The 19150-nt window shown below is 34.3% G+C and overlaps 1 protein-coding gene across 2 annotated transcripts in view; it reads right to left on the bottom strand.

The window, feature by feature from the left end:
* Positions 1-19150, bottom strand: part of LOC149781781 (procollagen-lysine,2-oxoglutarate 5-dioxygenase 2-like) — a 62034-nt gene that overhangs the window by 4647 nt on the left and 38237 nt on the right. For both annotated transcript variants that reach the window (XM_089935930.1, XM_089935931.1), the window contains 5 exons: positions 15865-15997; positions 12102-12215; positions 10194-10262; positions 8005-8109; positions 2470-2616 (listed from right to left, as the gene is read on the bottom strand). In XM_089935930.1, coding sequence (XP_089792056.1) covers positions 2470-2616; positions 8005-8109; positions 10194-10262; positions 12102-12215; positions 15865-15997 — 568 coding nt within the window. The remainder of the gene's footprint in view (positions 1-2469; positions 2617-8004; positions 8110-10193; positions 10263-12101; positions 12216-15864; positions 15998-19150) is intronic.

The following is a 19150-nucleotide window of genomic DNA, read 5'->3' as shown; positions in this document are numbered from 1 at the left end:
TGATTTGCCATTTTCTTTTTCTTGATGTTAATTCAGCATCCTTGATCCAAAATTGTAAGGCCCCTATGTTGGGATACTTTGCATCAAATTCTAATCTGTTTGTAACTGAAATCCTCCCAGCCTGGATAGTTTTTTGCCAAATTTGGTCAAACACAGCTGGGAGGTTTCGGGGTTTTGAAGGATACATTAAAACAATTTTTATTTTAAGTAACTGTGGCTATATCTGATGGCATGTCAAAATCGGTTGTACAAAACTTAATGCCCTCTGTGCAAGGATGTTTTCTGTCAAATTTGGTCATACTGAGTTGAGCATTTTTGTTGTTTAAATTTTTAACCTATTTTTAGTTTTAACCTATTTTTAGTAACATTGGCCATATTTAATGATAGATCAGCATCAATCATATAAATCTGAAAGGTTGCTTTCTGTCAAGACAGGCCAATTCTATTATGAGGTTTTGGAGTAGAAATCATTTAAATGTTCTTACATTTTCAGGAATGGTAGTTATATTAGTGAATTAGCATCATTTGTACACACTTGAAACCTCTTCATAACGTCATTTTTGCAGTTATTCTACATTTATAAATGGTGGCCATATCTTTTGATGAATCATCATTCTTTGTATAAATCTTAAATGTTATTAGGCCATCAGTTTGGCAGTTTTGGAGAAAAAGTTGTTGAAAGGTTTTTGTATATTTAGAAACAGTGACCATACATGATGCTGGATCAGCACCTGCCATATAAACTTGAAAGCCCAAAGCCCTCTACAACAAGATGTTTTCTTTCAACTTTAACCAAATTCTCTTGAACAGTTGTTGAAAAGAACTTGTTTAAAGGTTTTCTAATCTTAATAACAGCCACTACATTTTGTACTGAATCTACAGCTTTTCACCGACTGAAAAGTCTTCATGCCTGGATGCTTTCTATCAAATTCTATTTGGCAGTTCTGCAGAAGTCACATACAGCATTTGTATTTTGAAAAATGGCAGCCATATAAGATAGCAGATCAACATCATTTGTACCAAACTGAAAGATCTTAATGTCAGGATGCTTTGTGCAAAATTTGCTTAAATTCTATGAAACAGTTTTGAAGAAATTGTTCAAAGGTTTTTCTAATTATTAGTAATGGCAGCCATATTTGTTGCCAGGTCAGCATCATATATTAAAAAGGTCTTCATACCAGGAAGCTTTTAATCAAATAGGGGCCCCAGCTGGCCAAGTGGTCTAAAGTGCTCTCCTTTAGCAATTAATGCCATCTCACCTCTGTCTGCTTGGGTTTGAGCCTCAGGCTCAGCTGATGTGGGCATGTGAGAAAGCTTACTAGTAGCTTCCTGTGGATCAGTGGTTCTTACCGGGGCCTTCCCAGGTTCTTCTTCCACTGTTACACTGTTTGCCATGAACAGCCTATGCTGTGCTGAAAAATGGCATTAAACAACTTTCCATCAACTATGGTCACATTCTATTGAGCAGTTTTGAAGAAATTATTTAAACTTATTTCAACTTTTAGTAATGGTACCCATACTTGACAGGAGACCAGCATCAGCTGTATAAAACTTGAAGAAAAAAATGCTATGCCTGCATGCTTTCGGTCAAATTTGTTTAATTTCTGTTGAGTTGCTTTTGAGAAGGTGTCAAAAGACTTTTCTATTTTAGGAACAGCTGTCTCATCTGAAGGATGATCAGCATCTTTGTACAGATCTAAAACACTTTGATGCTAGGAATTCTGCTGTCAGTTTTTATCAAATTCTATTTAGTTGTTTGGAGAAAAAGTCATTAATGGTTTTTATATATTTATTAACAGCAGCCTTACTTGAAGACACATCAATATCATTGTACAAATTTGAAAGGTCTTCATGTCAAATATGATTTTTACTGTGTTCAAGTAGTAGTTTAAAGGGTTTCAGCTTTTAATAACAGTGGATTTTCTGCCATATTTGATGGTGTATTGGCATCATTTCTAAAACCATTAAATCTTTTCATGCTTTCTGGCAAGGTTTGGTCCAAATATATTCAGCTGTTTTGGAGAAGTTGTTTAAATATTTTTCTATTTTTAGTAATAACTTTTCTATTTGTAGTAACCACAACCATATTTAAAGGCCAAATGGCATTAAATGCATAAAGTATGCACCCTTACATGTTTATATAACACATTGATTTAACTGTAAATGCAAGTACATATTACCCACATATGACCTTAAACAAGATATGATGGACAGACGTATGGACAAATACAGGTACATATGGATATGGGTAAGACTCTGTATGTCACTATCGGGTAAAAACATAACCAGTGATAGGTTTTCTTATTCAGATCAAAAAACTGTTTCACCTCGAACTGCTGTTCTAGTGTTTTGTTGATAAGGTTATAGTGAAAAGAAATAAATTTCATTTTTATCGCCTGAACAATATCGGAGTGGTGACTTAGGTCAAACCATATTTCCGGTTAAAAGTGTCAAACAAATTATACTTGCATCATGATAATATCCCAGGAAGACTTTTTGTTGTAAAGGTGACACATAGACCTTGAGGAAGTGAAGCCACTGCCGCTCTAGGTCAACTTGCTTCAAGTGGATGTCATCTGTAGGAACATTTTCATAGCCACCAGCCAACCTGGGATCCTGAAACAAGACACAAGGGTGGACTCATTAATATAAAAAAATTCTAAGCAACTGTTGCATGGCTGAACTGCAAAGCATCAAAGGTCAAATATGTAAATTAACTGATGTAGATGTTTTGTATAACCAATGAGAAATTTCTTATACACTGTGCAGAAATGACAGAAAGGAAAAATATTATAAAAACAATGAGAAAAGTTCAGTACTATATATAAAGCAACTATATATGTCATGTCTGTGTGTGTGTGATTTGGATTTTTAACGTAGCTTTAACAATTTTTCAGTCATATCACTATGATGTCTGCAGTCTGACAGTTTACTGTGGTGTCTAGCACTGGGACATCATGCTGCAGACATAGCATGATGTCCCACCCAGTCACATTATCCTGACACCAGGCTGACCAGTCCTAACAATAACCTCTTAATGCTGAGTGCCAAGCGAGGCAGATGTTAGTACCATTTTTGTAAGTCTTTGGTATGACTCAGTCAGGGATGAAACCCACAACCTCCCACATACGAGGCAGACACTCTAACTACTAGGGCACCGGAGTAGTCTATTTGCAAAAATATTTCTTTTTGAAGACTTAATTGATATGATGAAGTTGTAGCATTTTTTGGGTTGGGATAGAAAGCCTTTATCCACAGTTTCAGGTAGAACAGAGATGGCAAAATTTTCCTGGGTATTTCTGCCACTTAAGTGAGTTTGTTTATTAAAGATTTCTCACACTCATGGGGAACAATTGTGATTATCTGGCACTCCAATTTCCCAATTTTATCAGCATTGAGAATATTTATAATCTGACAGCCACCAGTAAAGATTCATGTTCTGCCAACCTTCAGAATTCCAAGTCAGATTTTTGTAAAGTGTTACATTTTGAGTCAGGATGAGTTATTGTCAGAAATGATATTTTCCTCTTTCACCAATGTGAAAGATGTTAATCCAGTTGGTGAATCAAAATTCAACAAAATATGGTCTTGTATCAGTGTTTGTTAGATCCCTTTTCTGTTAGAGAGCTAGATTTGAATCAGATTATTTGATTCCCTTGGCTAATGAATGGCCTTGGGAAACAAAGGATTGAAAAAAGGCATAAACAATAAGATGTTCCAATTTAGTAAAAGGGTACTGAGTTACTAGGTTCTTATATCTGGAAAGGGTGAGATTAAGGTTAGAAGCTTGGCATTACACCTCACTGCAAAAAGGCCCGAGGATCAACCCTTCTGTGTTACTGATTCCATTGAATCCATCAGGACAATGAGCCTTCCAAGGATGTGGAAGACTTGAATGTGGTTTTGCTGACAATGGTACAACCTAAAATAAATCTCCAACAACTTGTAAGTGACAGGGCGATTTTTATTCTACCTTGTCTTCAAGATAAATGATGTCAAGTTGTCAAAAATAATCTGAAAGCCATCTCCAGAGAGCATCCCCTGACTATAAATCAAAAGGTATTTGCTATGGCTTTCTCTCCAGGATGTTGCTGTGCATAGAGCACTTCTGATGGACCTAACTTCATAGATGTGGGAGAACAGGTTGATGCCCCAGCCAATTGTACAGATTCCTATACAAATGCATGTTCTGTGCAATTGGACTTGACTTAAAGGTCAGTATATACGGTATATCATGTGAAGAAAATATGTAATAGCACCTAACCTTTCCCCAAGGACACGTCATTGCAGCCAACGGGCAATGGTGGGTACTAAACCCATGACTGTCTGATTATAGAATTGCTGATCTACTAAACCATGCACAAATGTGTAATTTGAAATCTCAAAATAACTGCATACATGGACGAAATCAGTTAAATGTTAGTGCTAAGCTAACTGAGGAGTGAATGTTAAGAAATGAAATAGATGTCAGACTGCATTATTGAACTGATCTTAATAGAGACAATGATTTATCATTTATGTCAAATAAGATGCAATATGGCCGAGTGATGAGATAAAGTTAAGCCCCTTAGAATAGAGAATTCAGATGATGCCATACTACTTATTGGAAAATAAAGTAGAAAACTGGGATGCAAAATATTTGCCTATCATGATAGAAGAGAGCTCAATGAGAAAATGGATAGAGTATACTCCTTTATTATTACAAGACTCCATGGATTGCTTTAACTTGAGAATGAGCACTAAATGGATAATGAATTTGTTCCTTTAAGATAAGGGGGCGCTCACCAATTAATATGTACTTTAGAGAGAGTGATGTATGTAAGGTGAAGTAGTTTGCATTTAAAACATGCACAATGGAGAGAATGTTGGCATACCTATATGTTACAGTAATGTAATGTGGATGATATTTCTTTGGATATTGTACTTTTGGAAATTTTACATGATTTAAGCACACTGCTAACTAAAATGACTGCTCCCTTGTGTTAAAAAATCAGCCTGAATTAGTCTAAAGTACACTATACATAGCAGCTTTTAAAATAGGGAAAATGAATTTTGCCAGACTAGACAATACCAGCTTCTGAAAGTGCAATGAATGAATTACCAATTATATAAAATGTAAAAAAAGTTATCAGCTCCTTTTTTATACAATTTACCTCTGAAGTTCAGGAAGTGAAAATGATCAAGTAGAACTAGCACTTTTTTGAAAGGTGCACATTTGAAGTACGGCCAAGCTGTATACTCTATAACCCATAGTACACCCATCAATCATACACGAAAATAAAGGGAATTAAAGGTTCTTTTAATTATACCTAAGATATACAAGGTCTTTTTTAAACAGCCAGTATAACCAGTGAGGAAAGCCAGGGAAATTCTTTTTCTTTAAAATCCTAACCGTATGCAAAATACGAAACTGTAGAGCGCCACCTTAAAGCAAATACAAAAATGTTTGGAATTATTTTTTTTATTTTCATATAATTATGTATGATGTTCTGAATAAAATGGTACATTCATATTGATGTTAAGCATGAAAATAAGCTAATTATGCTCATTTTGCTCTTGCTTACATAATATGCCATGAGGCATGTTTGTGTGAGTAGTGACCTTAATTATGGGGAAATTAGAAGTCTTAGAATATAGGAATAGAGTCAACTTAAATTTAAAACTGTTGCAATAAGAAAAAGAAATATATGGTGAAAATGTTTCTTTTCATTTATTTGCAATGAAATTAAAAAATAAATGATGAAAAAGTGAATTCGCTTCTTCCATATTAAACAATAGGCAAATATTTTACACTTTGACCTTTGACCTTTATGAACCTGATGAGTTACCTCCCTTTTCAAATTGTAAAATTCATTGTTGATATCTCAGAAATAATTCTGGCTAGTTTCATGTTCCTGTCATTCATCATAACACTGGTTGCTATGTTTACAAAATGTAATGTGCATTCTTAAAATAGCTCACTTTTTATCATGGGGGGGGGAGGCTGGACTTGTTAGAGACTCTGACACTCACAAATACTGTTCTGTGGGGGGAAAGGCAGGAGAATTATTCAAAAGGATTGTTTTGATGCTTGCGACTTAAATGTTTCAGCCATATAAACATAATTAAATCATACAAAAATAATACCTATATACTCTTTATGGGGGCGCTCACCAGATAATATGTACTTTTGAGAGAGTGACGTATGTAAGGTGAAGTAGTTCGCATTTAAAACATGCACAATGAAGAGAATGTTGGCATACCTCTATGCTACATTAATGTAATGTGGATGATATTTCTTTTGGATACTGTACTTTTGGAAATTTTACATGATTTAAGCACACTGCTAACTAAAATGACTGCTCCCTTGTGTTAAAAAATCAGCCTGAATTAGTCTAAAGTACACTATACATAGCAGCTATTAAAATAGGGAAAATGAATTTTGCCAGACTAGACAATACCAGCTTCTGAAAGTGCAATGAATGAATTACCAAATATATAAAATGTAAAAAAAAGTTATCGGCTCCTTTTTATACAATTTATCTCTGAAGTTCAGGAAGTGAAAATGACCAAGTAGAGCTAGCACTTTTTTGAAAGGTGCACATCTGAAGTAAGGCCAAGCTGTATACTCTATAACCCATAGTACACCCATCAATGATACACCAAAATAAAGGGAATTAAAGGTTCTTTGCATTATACCTAAGATATACAAGGTCTTTTTTAAATAGCCAGTATAATCAGTGAGGAAAGCCAGGGAAATTCTTTTTCTTTAAAATCCTAACCCTATGCAAAATACAAAACTGTAGAGCGCCACCTAATGAATTTATCCGTAACAATCCATCTACTGAAATGGAGATCACTCTCATGTCTTGGTAAGTAAGCAAAGACATTAAAATCTTGTATTGCTTGGGTGGGCAAGATGTGTAAGGTAGCATAATGATCCCAAAGATATTATGGTCAGGAAGCATATTTGAAGAAAAGAAAAATCACCACAAAGGTTAACCACAAAGTTTTGCTGATAGATGGACAGATGTATTCAATCCATGGGCTAAAATCTTGACTAACTAGATATGTATTCATGCAACAAGGATACTGCTTCATTATGGTACCATGTAAGTAAACTAAGGCAAAATTCTAAATCAAATTGGGGACAAAAGTTAAAAATAAAAATGTATCTATGTCTTAATACAGCAGTTCCCAACTTTTTTGGTTGTGACCCTACACATTTTTTTTCAGTGTATCATTCCGCATTTTGACAAGTTTTATCATCCTCAAAAACAAATCCTGACAACCCTCAGTGACTGTACAGTAAGTCCTCACAACCATCAGCTTGGTCATGACCTGTCTTAATATAAAGTCTCATACCAGATTCAAGCTTAATCCACAAGCAGTCTTTTGGAAAATGTAATTTGATGCAAGGCAGAGTAATGATGACATCAAACGCGTAATGGTTAACATGTATGCATGAAGTCCCTCATAAGTTACTGAATGGTTAACATGTATGCATGAAGTCCCTCATAAGTTATTGAATGGTTAACATGTATGCATGAAGTCCCTCAAGTTATTGAATGGTTAACATGGATGCATGAAGTCCATCATAAGTTATTGAATGGTTAACATGTATGTATGAAGTCCATCATAAGTTATTGAATGGTTAACATGTATGCATGAAGTCCCTCAAGTTATTGAATGGTTAACATGGATGCATGAAGTCCCTCATAAGTTATTGAATGGTTAACATGTATGCATGAAGTCCCTCATAAGTTATTGAATGGTTAACATGTATGCATGAAGTCCCTCATAAGTTATTGAATGGTTAACATGTATGCATGAAGTCCCTCATAAGTTATTGAATGGTTAACATGTATTCATGAAGTCCCTCATAAGTTATTGAACTGAGAAAGAACTGGAGACTGATATGAGATACCATGGGACATGGCATGTCTGGATGAGTGAGCAATAGATAACACCACAGAATAAGGAGATGGCATATTAAAGACAACAGCTTGGAAAATTTCTACTGACCTCGTTCTTACCACCTGACCATTGGCCAAATAGTTCCATCTCCTCAATCAGATGATCACCAAAGGTGTCAGTGACAATTGGAAACCAGAACACATCAGGACATGGCTGAAATATTGCAACAAGAAATGTTACCGTAAAATCTGAAACTTGGATATGGATAAATTCATTATCTTAATGGAACAAAGGATTTTTTTTTATCTTACTAAACAAATGAGGGGATGTAAAGATCCAAAAGATCTTATTAAATTACTGTCATGCATGAAAGTAATGGAATTGTTAATAAGTGATACTAGCACCTATATGATTCAATACACCATAACAGGCGATATAAATCATAAAAAGCTAAAACTTGAACTTTACACATTTCAGGGATCTTCTACTGTGATTATGACTGAGGCCAGAGCCAATCATTTTGGAAATTTATATTGTAATCAGGGCCTATTTTTAGCCCCAGAGGATCCCTAAAAAATGTCAATTGTTAGAAGGTAAAACATGTTTCTTTGATAATGCAAATCTTGCCTTCCCAAGCCAAACTGTATTGACTTGATTAGCAACAATTGTACTAATGTACCATATGCTTGCATAGAGGGATTGGTGCCCAAAACTCTATATAGTTGTGAGTTACTGCTGACATAGAGGTACATGCTCTATGGGATGTAACTTCAGGAAGGGCTTAATAGGGTGTGCACATACTGATTGGGTACGTTTTATCAAAGAAACAGTTTATCTTAAAAAAATTGATACTTCTAATAAATTAACTTATCATAATACAGTACGAAAATACTTAGGAGAAGAAAAAATATATGTTCCCACATCCCAGCATCTGACCAGACTTAACTACACTAAACAACAATGGCAGCAAAGATTTAAAAAAAAAGGCTAATTGTTGGCAAATTTAACAAAGAAGAGTCAAGTACTGAACTGACTTGTAATGATCACCATGCAAGATGATGACAAATAAGGTTATAAAATATTCATAGAGAAAATAAGTGGTGGAAGAAAAAGATAAGTTATACATATTTATGGACATAAAGTACAAAAATACTCTTAAAATAATTCATTTTAAATGCATGCATTAAAACACTGCAGAACAAAAGAGAACAAGGTCAGGAATAAACAACAATCCTTTGATTAAATTTTTTTTAAAAATGACATACATGTATATATAGGGTTTAACAGCATATCAGCACAGTCATGGCTATACAGTGTGGAGTAAATGTAGATATCTAAATGAGACACACAAAACAAAGATAATCCAAAATAAAATCCTTAAAATATAAGGTCCAATTTTTACCTGAACCACATTCTTGTAAAAGTCAAAAACTTTCCCAACTGGAACATCATAAGCATGCAGGGCATAACTGTTACTTGCCTCTTATGACATGCAGGGGGCACATCAGACTTATTCTATATCCTTGCTGGGAGGGGTAGTAGAAAACTGGTGGAGTATATTTCCCAGAAGCAAGAAAGCTCCAAGAACATATTCCAACAGCAAAACTGCACTCATATAAGTGGAATGTATGAAGCCTTCAAATTATTCACTCCAGTACAAGTGACTACAAGGTTTTTTGGTGCTAATACCTACATCCAAGTAAACTATTCTTATCTGACTTACTATTTCAGCAAGCAGATGACATTTTTGAACCAATATTGCAGAACCTTGAGAGGGTTGCATTTGTCTGGTAGTGTAATCCTCTTCATTTATTATGATCAGGTACTGTATTTGATGAATGCGTGTAGTTCGCCCTGATTTGGTTCCAATTCATATAATACTTCTAAGGTTATCAAGTGGATTCAAAATTAAGAGGTACAGGATGGATGGCAGCTTTCGAGATGAACATACAGAAAGACAATAGTGGGTTCTAAAATTAATCTGAGAATTTGATCTGTACACAGATTTTCTCTTATTAATTCATACAATGTATATTGATTAAAGAAACAAACAACAGTATTTATTACTATAAAACATTTAGGGAATGTTGTTGTTGTTGTTGTTGTGGGGTTTAACGCCATTTTTCAGCACACGATAGGCTATATATGGCGGCCAGTATTAATGGTGGAGGAAGAACCCGGGAAAACCCCAGAAAGAACCACCGACCCACGAGAAGCTACTGTCATGCTTTATTTAGGGAATAAGTTAATGTTGATTAGTTATTGGTAAGCTACAGTGCACATGTACAAGGCTATACCTGAGAAATCACAGCTCCCTCCTCCAAACTCTTTGAGTAGTTCTCATGAATGTATCTTTTCTCCCAATCCTAAATACAGGAAATTAATTCATTAGAAATCTGATGAAAATAAATAAACACAAACACAAAAATAATTTTCCATCCTATAAGTCAGTAAATTTTTACCCCTAATCAGAAAGAAGACAAAAATATATTTCCTTGATATAAAATGTCAGTATATTTTACATGTGTCATGCTCTCTCAGCAAGTCTAGAATGTTATGATTGTCTCTTTGGAAGCAAATGTCTTAATGTTGAAGTTACTGAATGTACACAAGATAAGTTGTCCATAATATGTAATATGTACAAGTTATTGAATGTACACATGATAAGTTGTCCATAATATGTAATATGTACAAGTTAATGAATGTACACAAGATAAGTTGTTCATAATATGTAATATGTACAAGTTACTGAATGTACACAAGATAAGTTGTCCATAATATGTAATATGTACAAGTTATTGAATGTACACAAGATAAGTTGTCCATAATATGTAATATGTACAAGTTAATGAATGTACACAAGATAAGTTGTCCATAATATGTAATATGTACAAGTTACTGAATGTACACAAGATAAGTTGTCCATAATATGTAATATGTACAAGTTACTGAATGTACACAAGATAAGTTGTCCATAATATGTAATATGTACAAGTTACTGAATGTACACAAGACAAGTTGTCCATAATATGTAATATGTACAAGTTATTGAATGTATACAAGATAACTTGTCCATACCATGTACAAGTTACTAACAGCACACAAGATAACTTGTCCATAACATGTACAACTTACTAACAGCACACAAGAAAACTTGTCCATACAGTGTACAAGTTACTGAATGCACACAAGATAACTTGTCCATACCACACACAAGATGCAATCAGAAGAAGCCTGTTTTGCAAGCTGACTAAAACCTCATGAATACTTCAGGAAGCAGAAATGACAACCCCTCAAAAAGTTAACAGGAATGCAAGCTTTACAAAAATGGGATCTAAAAATTAAAATATTAGAACAAACGCATCTGGAATTCAACTATTTTAAGTAGTAAATCTTACCAATTTAAAGTGGATTTTAGTTTAAACATGTATCCTATACTAATCTCTCCCATCATGTGACAGACGGAAGTCTGTTATGAAAAAACTAACAAGACATGGCATTTGTTTAATGATGATGCTATGTGTATTAGAATGTCTAAACTACGACAGTTTTCTCATCATGATAAATTCTTATCCATCACTTTTGGTTTGATCTCATAAAGATAAGTTGACTTGAGATCTGATTGGTCAGTATTCAACTGCTTTTTCTGAAATAATTATAATAATCTGACAAACATAACCATATGGGCACAACTTGAGAATGGGAATAATTCTGCTAAAATTGGAATGGCTGGCGTCTGTGCTTGGAACGGCTGTGTGGCGAGATCAGATGAAGAAGACATTCCAATAAATCTAATATCAGTTACATGATTCTATGTACTTATCATTCCCTCTAAACCTGACTTATATCTGTGCACCTTCTAAAAATTAATTCACATCTCCAACTTGTGCAATACAAAAATACACCTCTTTTCATTTTAACTTTTGACTCATTATTCCCCGATATCAAATAAGCCAAATGATGCACCATTACTCACTAATGTCCCTGGATAATATTTTTAATTTTGCAAAAAGTGTTTAAAAACAAAAACTGTGGCAATCCAATTTAGTGGCTGTGTTTTGGCCTTATAATTTACAAGATTAAACAAAACTTGAGACAATTTTGGTTTAAATGAAACAAAAGTCATTTAATTCTGGTCCGGTTACAAATAAGGTACTTTGGATGCTGTGATGCTGATGAAATCTATATACACATTAAAATCTTACATGAGGATTGTTAAAGATGTCCCACAGTTCATTGTGCTTGTGACTGGTATCAAAGTTCTCGGTATCAACCAGATGTCCAAAGAAGTGTAAATTGCTGACATACATAAATATACCCTGAAAAAAAAGAATTAGACCTACATTTTCAAATAAAATGTCAGCAGTCCATTGTAAAACATTGCAAGTAAGTAGGTAGTTTTATTGTACAAGCTCAAACTTTTTCAACTATATTTCTTCTAAAGGAAATGTTATAGTGGAATATGGTTGAAAAATCCTTCAGTAAAAAAATACAATGTAAAGTTAGATCATACAAAAATCTATGATGATGTAACCATCCATTCTGGAGATGTAGCAGTAAGAAGATTTTCCAGATGGTTGCCAAGGTGACTGGCATGAATTAAAGTTAGGCCCAACTAGACATCACAAAAAGTTTTTATGTAAAAACCCCATGTTGATATGACCCTCAATTCAGGAGGTGTAGTGATAACTTTTTCAAGATGGTCACTGTGGTGCTAAACTGTATGCCTGAGTAACCTGATTTTAATTTAGAACCAACTAGACATCAAAATTAGTCTTCTGGTAAACTCAATGTCAATATGACTTTCTGTTCAGGAGGAGTAGTAATAATGAAGATTTCCATGACTGGACATCAGATCAATTACATTTTTATTTTGGACCTATGAGACATCATAAGAAGTCTTTCAGGATGTGTAGTAATGAGATTTTCAAGATGACTGCTTTGGTGTCCATACTTGATGTCCCAGCAGCATCATTTACATTTAGGACCATTACAACTGTGGGATGAACATGTGAAAAGTTTCATGGCAATCCTCCAAGTAGTTTAGAGAAAGTAATGATAAACAAATTGTGCTAACAGATGGACAGATACTGGACAACATACCATGCCACAATCTTGTATGGTCTATGACTAGTAGAATCCAAAGAATTTTATATCAGAAATGACCATCAGGCATGGGAGGGATTCTATGTATGTTTATAAAAAAAAAGGAATCTTTGATGTCTGTCATTCTGTCTGTGACTACTCCACCACTATCATTCTGTCTGTAACTACTCCAACACTATCATCCTGTCTGTAACTATTCCACAACTATCATTCTGTCTGTAACTACTCCACAACTATAATTCTGTCTGTAACTAATCCACAACTATAATTCTGTCTGTAACTACTCCACACCTATCATTCTGTCTGTAACTACTCCACCATCATTCTGTCTGTAACTACTCCACACCTATCTTTCTGTCTGTAACTACTCCACACCTATCTTTCTGTCTGTAGCTTCTCCACACCTATCATTCTGTCTGTAACTACTCCACACCTATCATTCTGTCTGTAAGTACTAAACATCTATCATTTTGTCTGTAACTACTCCACGACTATAATTCTGTCTATAACTACTCCACAACTATCATTCAGTCTGTAACTATTCCACAACTGTCATTCTGTCCATAAGTACTCCTCAACTGTAACTACTCCACAACTGTCATTCTGTCTGTAACTACTCCACAATTATCATTCTGTCTGTAACTACTCCACACCTATCATTCTGTCTGTAACTATTCCACATCAATAACATTAAAAAGTACAAAATAAGCAAAGAAACAGGCCATCTTTGTCCTATGGCAGGTTCAAATCATTTTGCTTTCATTGAGTCACCCTAACCCTATATCTACATGAAACACACAAATATGAATCAATTAATGATTTTGGTTTAATGTACTTCATAAACCACAAATAATGTGAAACCAGTTAACAGTTTTGCTAATACAGATAATATTCAGTCATGTTTTTACACAGTAGGATATCTGGAAGTTTTATTTGCAATGTATTTCTTAAATGTTGAAGCAGTAGTATGCAGAAATCTCATTATTTTCCTTTGATTTCTTCATACATGGAGTACATTCCACATATTTAGCTATCAAGATGCTGAGTATTAGTGATTTATACTGACACTGTCTGATTTGTGTTCATACCGATGGTTGTGTATTGTTTAACCACTGTTAACCATCATTTGTTGTTATAGTTTTGTTCTTTTGTAATCTTTATTCTGATGTATTTGTAGATGTTAATCCGAGAAAAGAAATACCTACAAGTACGCAAACTTTAACATATTAACCCTAGCGACGACTTTATGGGGCAGGAGGTAGTAGCCTACTGCCGAGCTCAGTAGCATCATTGTCATGCATGATACACTAAAGTGGGTGGTATTATAGAAAGGTAGACACATGTAGCTCTACAATGATACCAAATAATCTTCAATATCTAGTTGTACTACAAAATACAGATAGAAAAACCTCATTTTTTGGACCCAACTGTTTTTTAACCCAAAATCTGCCTGTGGTCGGAATCTGATTTTGTGTCCAGATTTTAGAATTTTTTGGTCTCAGATCTAAGGCAAACTGGTATGACCTGACTGCAAACAGACAGATGAGCCTTTGCAAAAAGTAGGATAAGATGGGCATTTGGAATAAAGAATGGTCTCCATACAAAAATAATGGCTCCGTTTAGCAACAAAAAAAAAAAAAAAAAAAAAAGGAAGGAAGAAAGAAAGAAAGAACGCGCAAGTCAAATAGCTAACGAAAATCTATGTTTCTAACACCACTAGGCAGTTTGTTATTGAAAGATAACCGGCGATTTGGTGTTTTCGAGTCTATTCAGAAATAGCTTTCAAAATGTGTTTCCTACTTGATTTTTAGGCAAAAATGACAAAAAGCTCCAGGGGTTAATGTGTTAACAAGTAAAAAAAAACCCACAAATTTAAGCACCCACAAGAATGTCTTTTTAACAAAATACAAAAATTATGATAATAAAAAACATGACATTACAGTACTTACAGCACTTTCATCCTACTTATCAAGTTCATGACACTATCATGTGCAAGGATTTACAACCACCTATCCTAGGTTGATAATTTACATTAAGGCCTGGGGATCATAAAGCCCTAATTTGAGACAGTGATTTTGAGTCTAACCAATCGCAAGGACTATTACTTTAGAACAGTGAATTTTGATTGGCTGAGGTCTGCAAATCATTATATGTTGGAGGTGGAGTTACAGCTTGTGGCAACAAATCACAAAGTATTTCACTCTTCATTTTTAAATTTGCTTTTGATTGGCTGATTGATGAAATGCACTCTTGTACTCAAGGTATGTGTGTTATTATCTTCAGACCTGTTGTTTGTAACCCCACAAAACACACCTCGTACTCAAGATAAGTGTATTATGATTTTCAGGCCTGTTGTTTTGTATCCACACACAGTACACACCGCCTACTCATGTTAATGTGTTATGATTTTCAGGACTGTTGTTTTGTATCCATATAACACACACCTCCTACTCAAGGTAAGTGTATTGTCATTTTCAGGCCTGTTGTTTTGTATCCACTCAAAACATGTACCTCCTATTCAAGTTAAGAATGTTATAATTTTTAGGCCTGTAGTTTTGTATCCACACAATACACTTACCTCATATTCAAGCCAAGGTGTTATGATTTTCAGGTCTGTAATTCTGTATCCACAAAAAACATGTAACTTCTATTCAAGTTTAGAATGTTGTGATTTTTAGGCCTGTTGTTTCGTATCCACAAAAAAACATGTACCCCCTATTCAAGCTAAGTGTGTTATGATTTTCAGGCCTGTTGTTTTGTATCCACACACAACATGTACCCCCTATGAGTTTGTACTATCATATGTCAAACTTTCTTTGAGGGAAATCAATTACACTTTCAAAAACTAGCAAAAAAGAAAACCTTGTTCCTGAGATATCTGCAGAGTGCCATGTCTGGATCTACATCCAATGCAGTGTACGGATTGGTCAGCTTGGACACAATATGACCCTGGATTAGATACATGCTGGAAATGTACGGCACATTCCATAGACCACTGAAAAGAAGGCAATAAATATATTAAAGATGGCAATCGCTACTGCCAAATTGAGACTCAAAATAAAGGAAGATTTACTGGATATTTTGAATCTGAGCAATGAATTTAAAGGTAAATTTAATTTTACTTAAAATATTAAACAACCATTATCTAGAGAACATTTGAAGTAACATTAATGACACATTTCAAGTTAAATTAGCCTCTATACGGACATCTGAAATTTTTGCACTGGAACAATTTCTCTTCTTTCAGTCCCACTGACACTAACCTTTGATATTTTGATCCCTAAATCAATAGGCCTCTTACTAGACATATTATTGTGCAGAAGTCTTTTATCTGCTCTGCACCATAGTAACCTTGACCTTTCATCTTTTTAACCTCAAAATTGCCAGGCTTCTTCCTTAGCCCAAATGCAAGCCATCCTAAAAGTTTAGGCATGTGATGTCGAACTGATGTTATTGTGCAGAAACCATTCTTATTCTTTCAGTCATAGTGACCTTGAACTTTGAGATTGTGACTCCAAAACTGATACGGTTATTCCTTACCCCATGTGTAAGCCATCCACAAAGTTTGGTAACCATATATGATGGAGAATAGAAATTATAGTGCAGAAACAATTTTTTTTTCTTTCAGTATGAGTGAAACACACATTTAACTTTATTTGTGTAAAGCAGATATGTCTCTTCCTTACCCAAAGTGCAAGCCATCCATAAAGTTTGGTAACTGTAGATGGTGAGGAAATAACAGTTATTCTGGTGAAAACATTTTTCTTATTTCAGTCACATGACTTTGACCTGAGCTTTTGATCCCAACATCAACAGGATTCTTCCATATCCTAAGTGCATGTCATTCAAAAAACCTGGTAAATGTAGATGGTTGGCACCATGACCAATTGACCTATCACCAGTTGTCAATCATTTTGCTCGATTGACCAATCAGCGAGCGCTATTATACACACCTCCAGACACTGTTTACGTCTGCCATTTTCCTCCGACAAGCTGCTTCTGTCGATATCGACTCAGCTATTGTATATATTTACAAATTTCGCAACGGTTCTGAGAAGTTGCCTCAATTCGCCAAGAGAAGTCGCCCCAAGGATCATACATAGTAATTCTGAGATGTAGCCACATGGTTAAGGCTTTATTTATTGTTGTTTTTCTTCAACTTAATAACTTATTAAATTTATAAAATTTGCAATTTTTCAATTTTTCCACTTGATCAACATTGCTTCTGTACTTAACAAAAAATAAGTGTTATCTGTCCCTTTTGCTCTGCTCTTCAAATCATTAGATGCATTTTAATAATATTTGTAGAGATAGTGTTATCAATATTTTTTATTACATTTACATCTAAAAATGAAACATGCGTACTAGGTGCAGTATAATTGTCGGGTGAAAATGATTTAGGCGATCAATCATTTTTTTCAGTTCTTCATTTGAATGCTTGCAGATCATAAATATGTCATCTAAAAACCCTAATTCATATTATTAAAATGAAAATAATTATTTTCCAAGATAAGTTTTTATTATTTATCAAATATCTTCGCTAGATAGTGTGCTATTATTAGGAATGTTATCAAGAAAATATTTGCACGCTTCAATACCATCTGCATGCAGAATATTGGTATATAGTGATGTTACATCTAATGATACCAGGATTTAAATTATCAGATAGATGTGGAATAGACTTCGACTTTTTAATGAAAGTAGTTGTATCTTTAATGTATGAAGGAAGTGATTTCATTAAAGGTTGTAAAACACTATCAATAAATTTGGATAGGTTTTCAGTATATGAATTACAACCTGATATAATGGGTCATCCTGGAAAACTGAAAGGTAAATTATGGTCAGGATTTTCAGGAGTTTTGGGTAATATGTAGAATTGAGGTGTACGTATGTTAAAAGAGAAAGTATCAAATTCCTCATATATGGAATTATTAATTTTGAGGTGTACGTATGTTAAGAGGGAAAGTATCAAATTCCTCACATACGGAATTATTATTTTTAGCGATCTCATTAACACATGTTGAAATTTTGAATTTAATTTCTAATTGACGTTCAACTTCTTTAACATAATCATCTTGATTCACAATAATAATAGTGTTTGACTTATCATCCCTTTTAATCACTATACTGTCGTCATTCATTAGATTATATACAGACTTAATTTCACCCTTATAAATATTACTATGATATTGCTTTAATTTAGTTCATATCTCTTTTGTGATCATGTATGTATATATATATATATATATATATATATATATATATATATATATATATATATATATATATATATATATATATATATATATATATATGAATAACGTAAAAGATGACTTAATTGTGTAGTGCAAGCGATGGATAAATGCTCTCGCTTTCTGTCTTTGTCTCAATGTTGTTTCAAAGGCAAATATTGCTCACCAATATCATCTGGTATATCTTTTAATGTTATCACGCACGCCATTTTCACAGAATGTTTGTCGGAGGTTAAGACGTTGTCAAGTCACGTGTTCGGTAGGTGGAGCGATCTACCTTCTGGCGTAAGGTCAAGTGTGGGGGAATAAGATTGATAACAGATAGATGTCAGATCAGCACAATTTTGTATTTAGAAGCAGCTAGATATCATAGGAATCCTGCAGTGAAAACCAGCTGTTGATCCAATCTGAAGTAGCAACAACAAGACATTCATGGTGGCCACATCAGACATCCGATTAGCACCATCTTCATTTAGGACCAACTATACCTATCATATTCACAATAGGCTCTTAGAGAAAAATCCTACTAACAGTCCAATGCACGTAATAAACTCAATAATGATGATGTGCTCTAGATGCCTCTGTCTGAAATATGGGAGTGAAATATTCGCGCTGACGAAAATATTCTGTTTACTCTTCAATATCACACAAGACTGAAGATGTTGATTGTTGATCTTGTTTTTCCTGTACTATTCGATAAATAATTCAAATAATCTACCATATATACTCACTCATAAGTAAAGTATAGCAGCAAACTGCACAGACCCAGATCTGCCTTCACATAATGCACCAGCAGATCTAAGTCTGCAAAGAGTAAAGCAAACATTATTGACTCTGATATGCAGGTGCAATATGATACAGCTGATCAGGATCTATGCTGTTTGCAGCTGGACTTA

The sequence above is a fragment of the Sinohyriopsis cumingii genome, chromosome 15 (assembly GCF_028554795.1).
Source record: "Sinohyriopsis cumingii isolate HCF-2022 chromosome 15, ASM2855479v2, whole genome shotgun sequence".
Lineage (NCBI taxonomy): Eukaryota > Metazoa > Mollusca > Bivalvia > Unionida > Unionidae > Sinohyriopsis > Sinohyriopsis cumingii.
The sequence above is the reverse complement of the archived record's forward strand: the minus strand, read 5'-3'. Positions and strand labels throughout refer to the sequence as shown.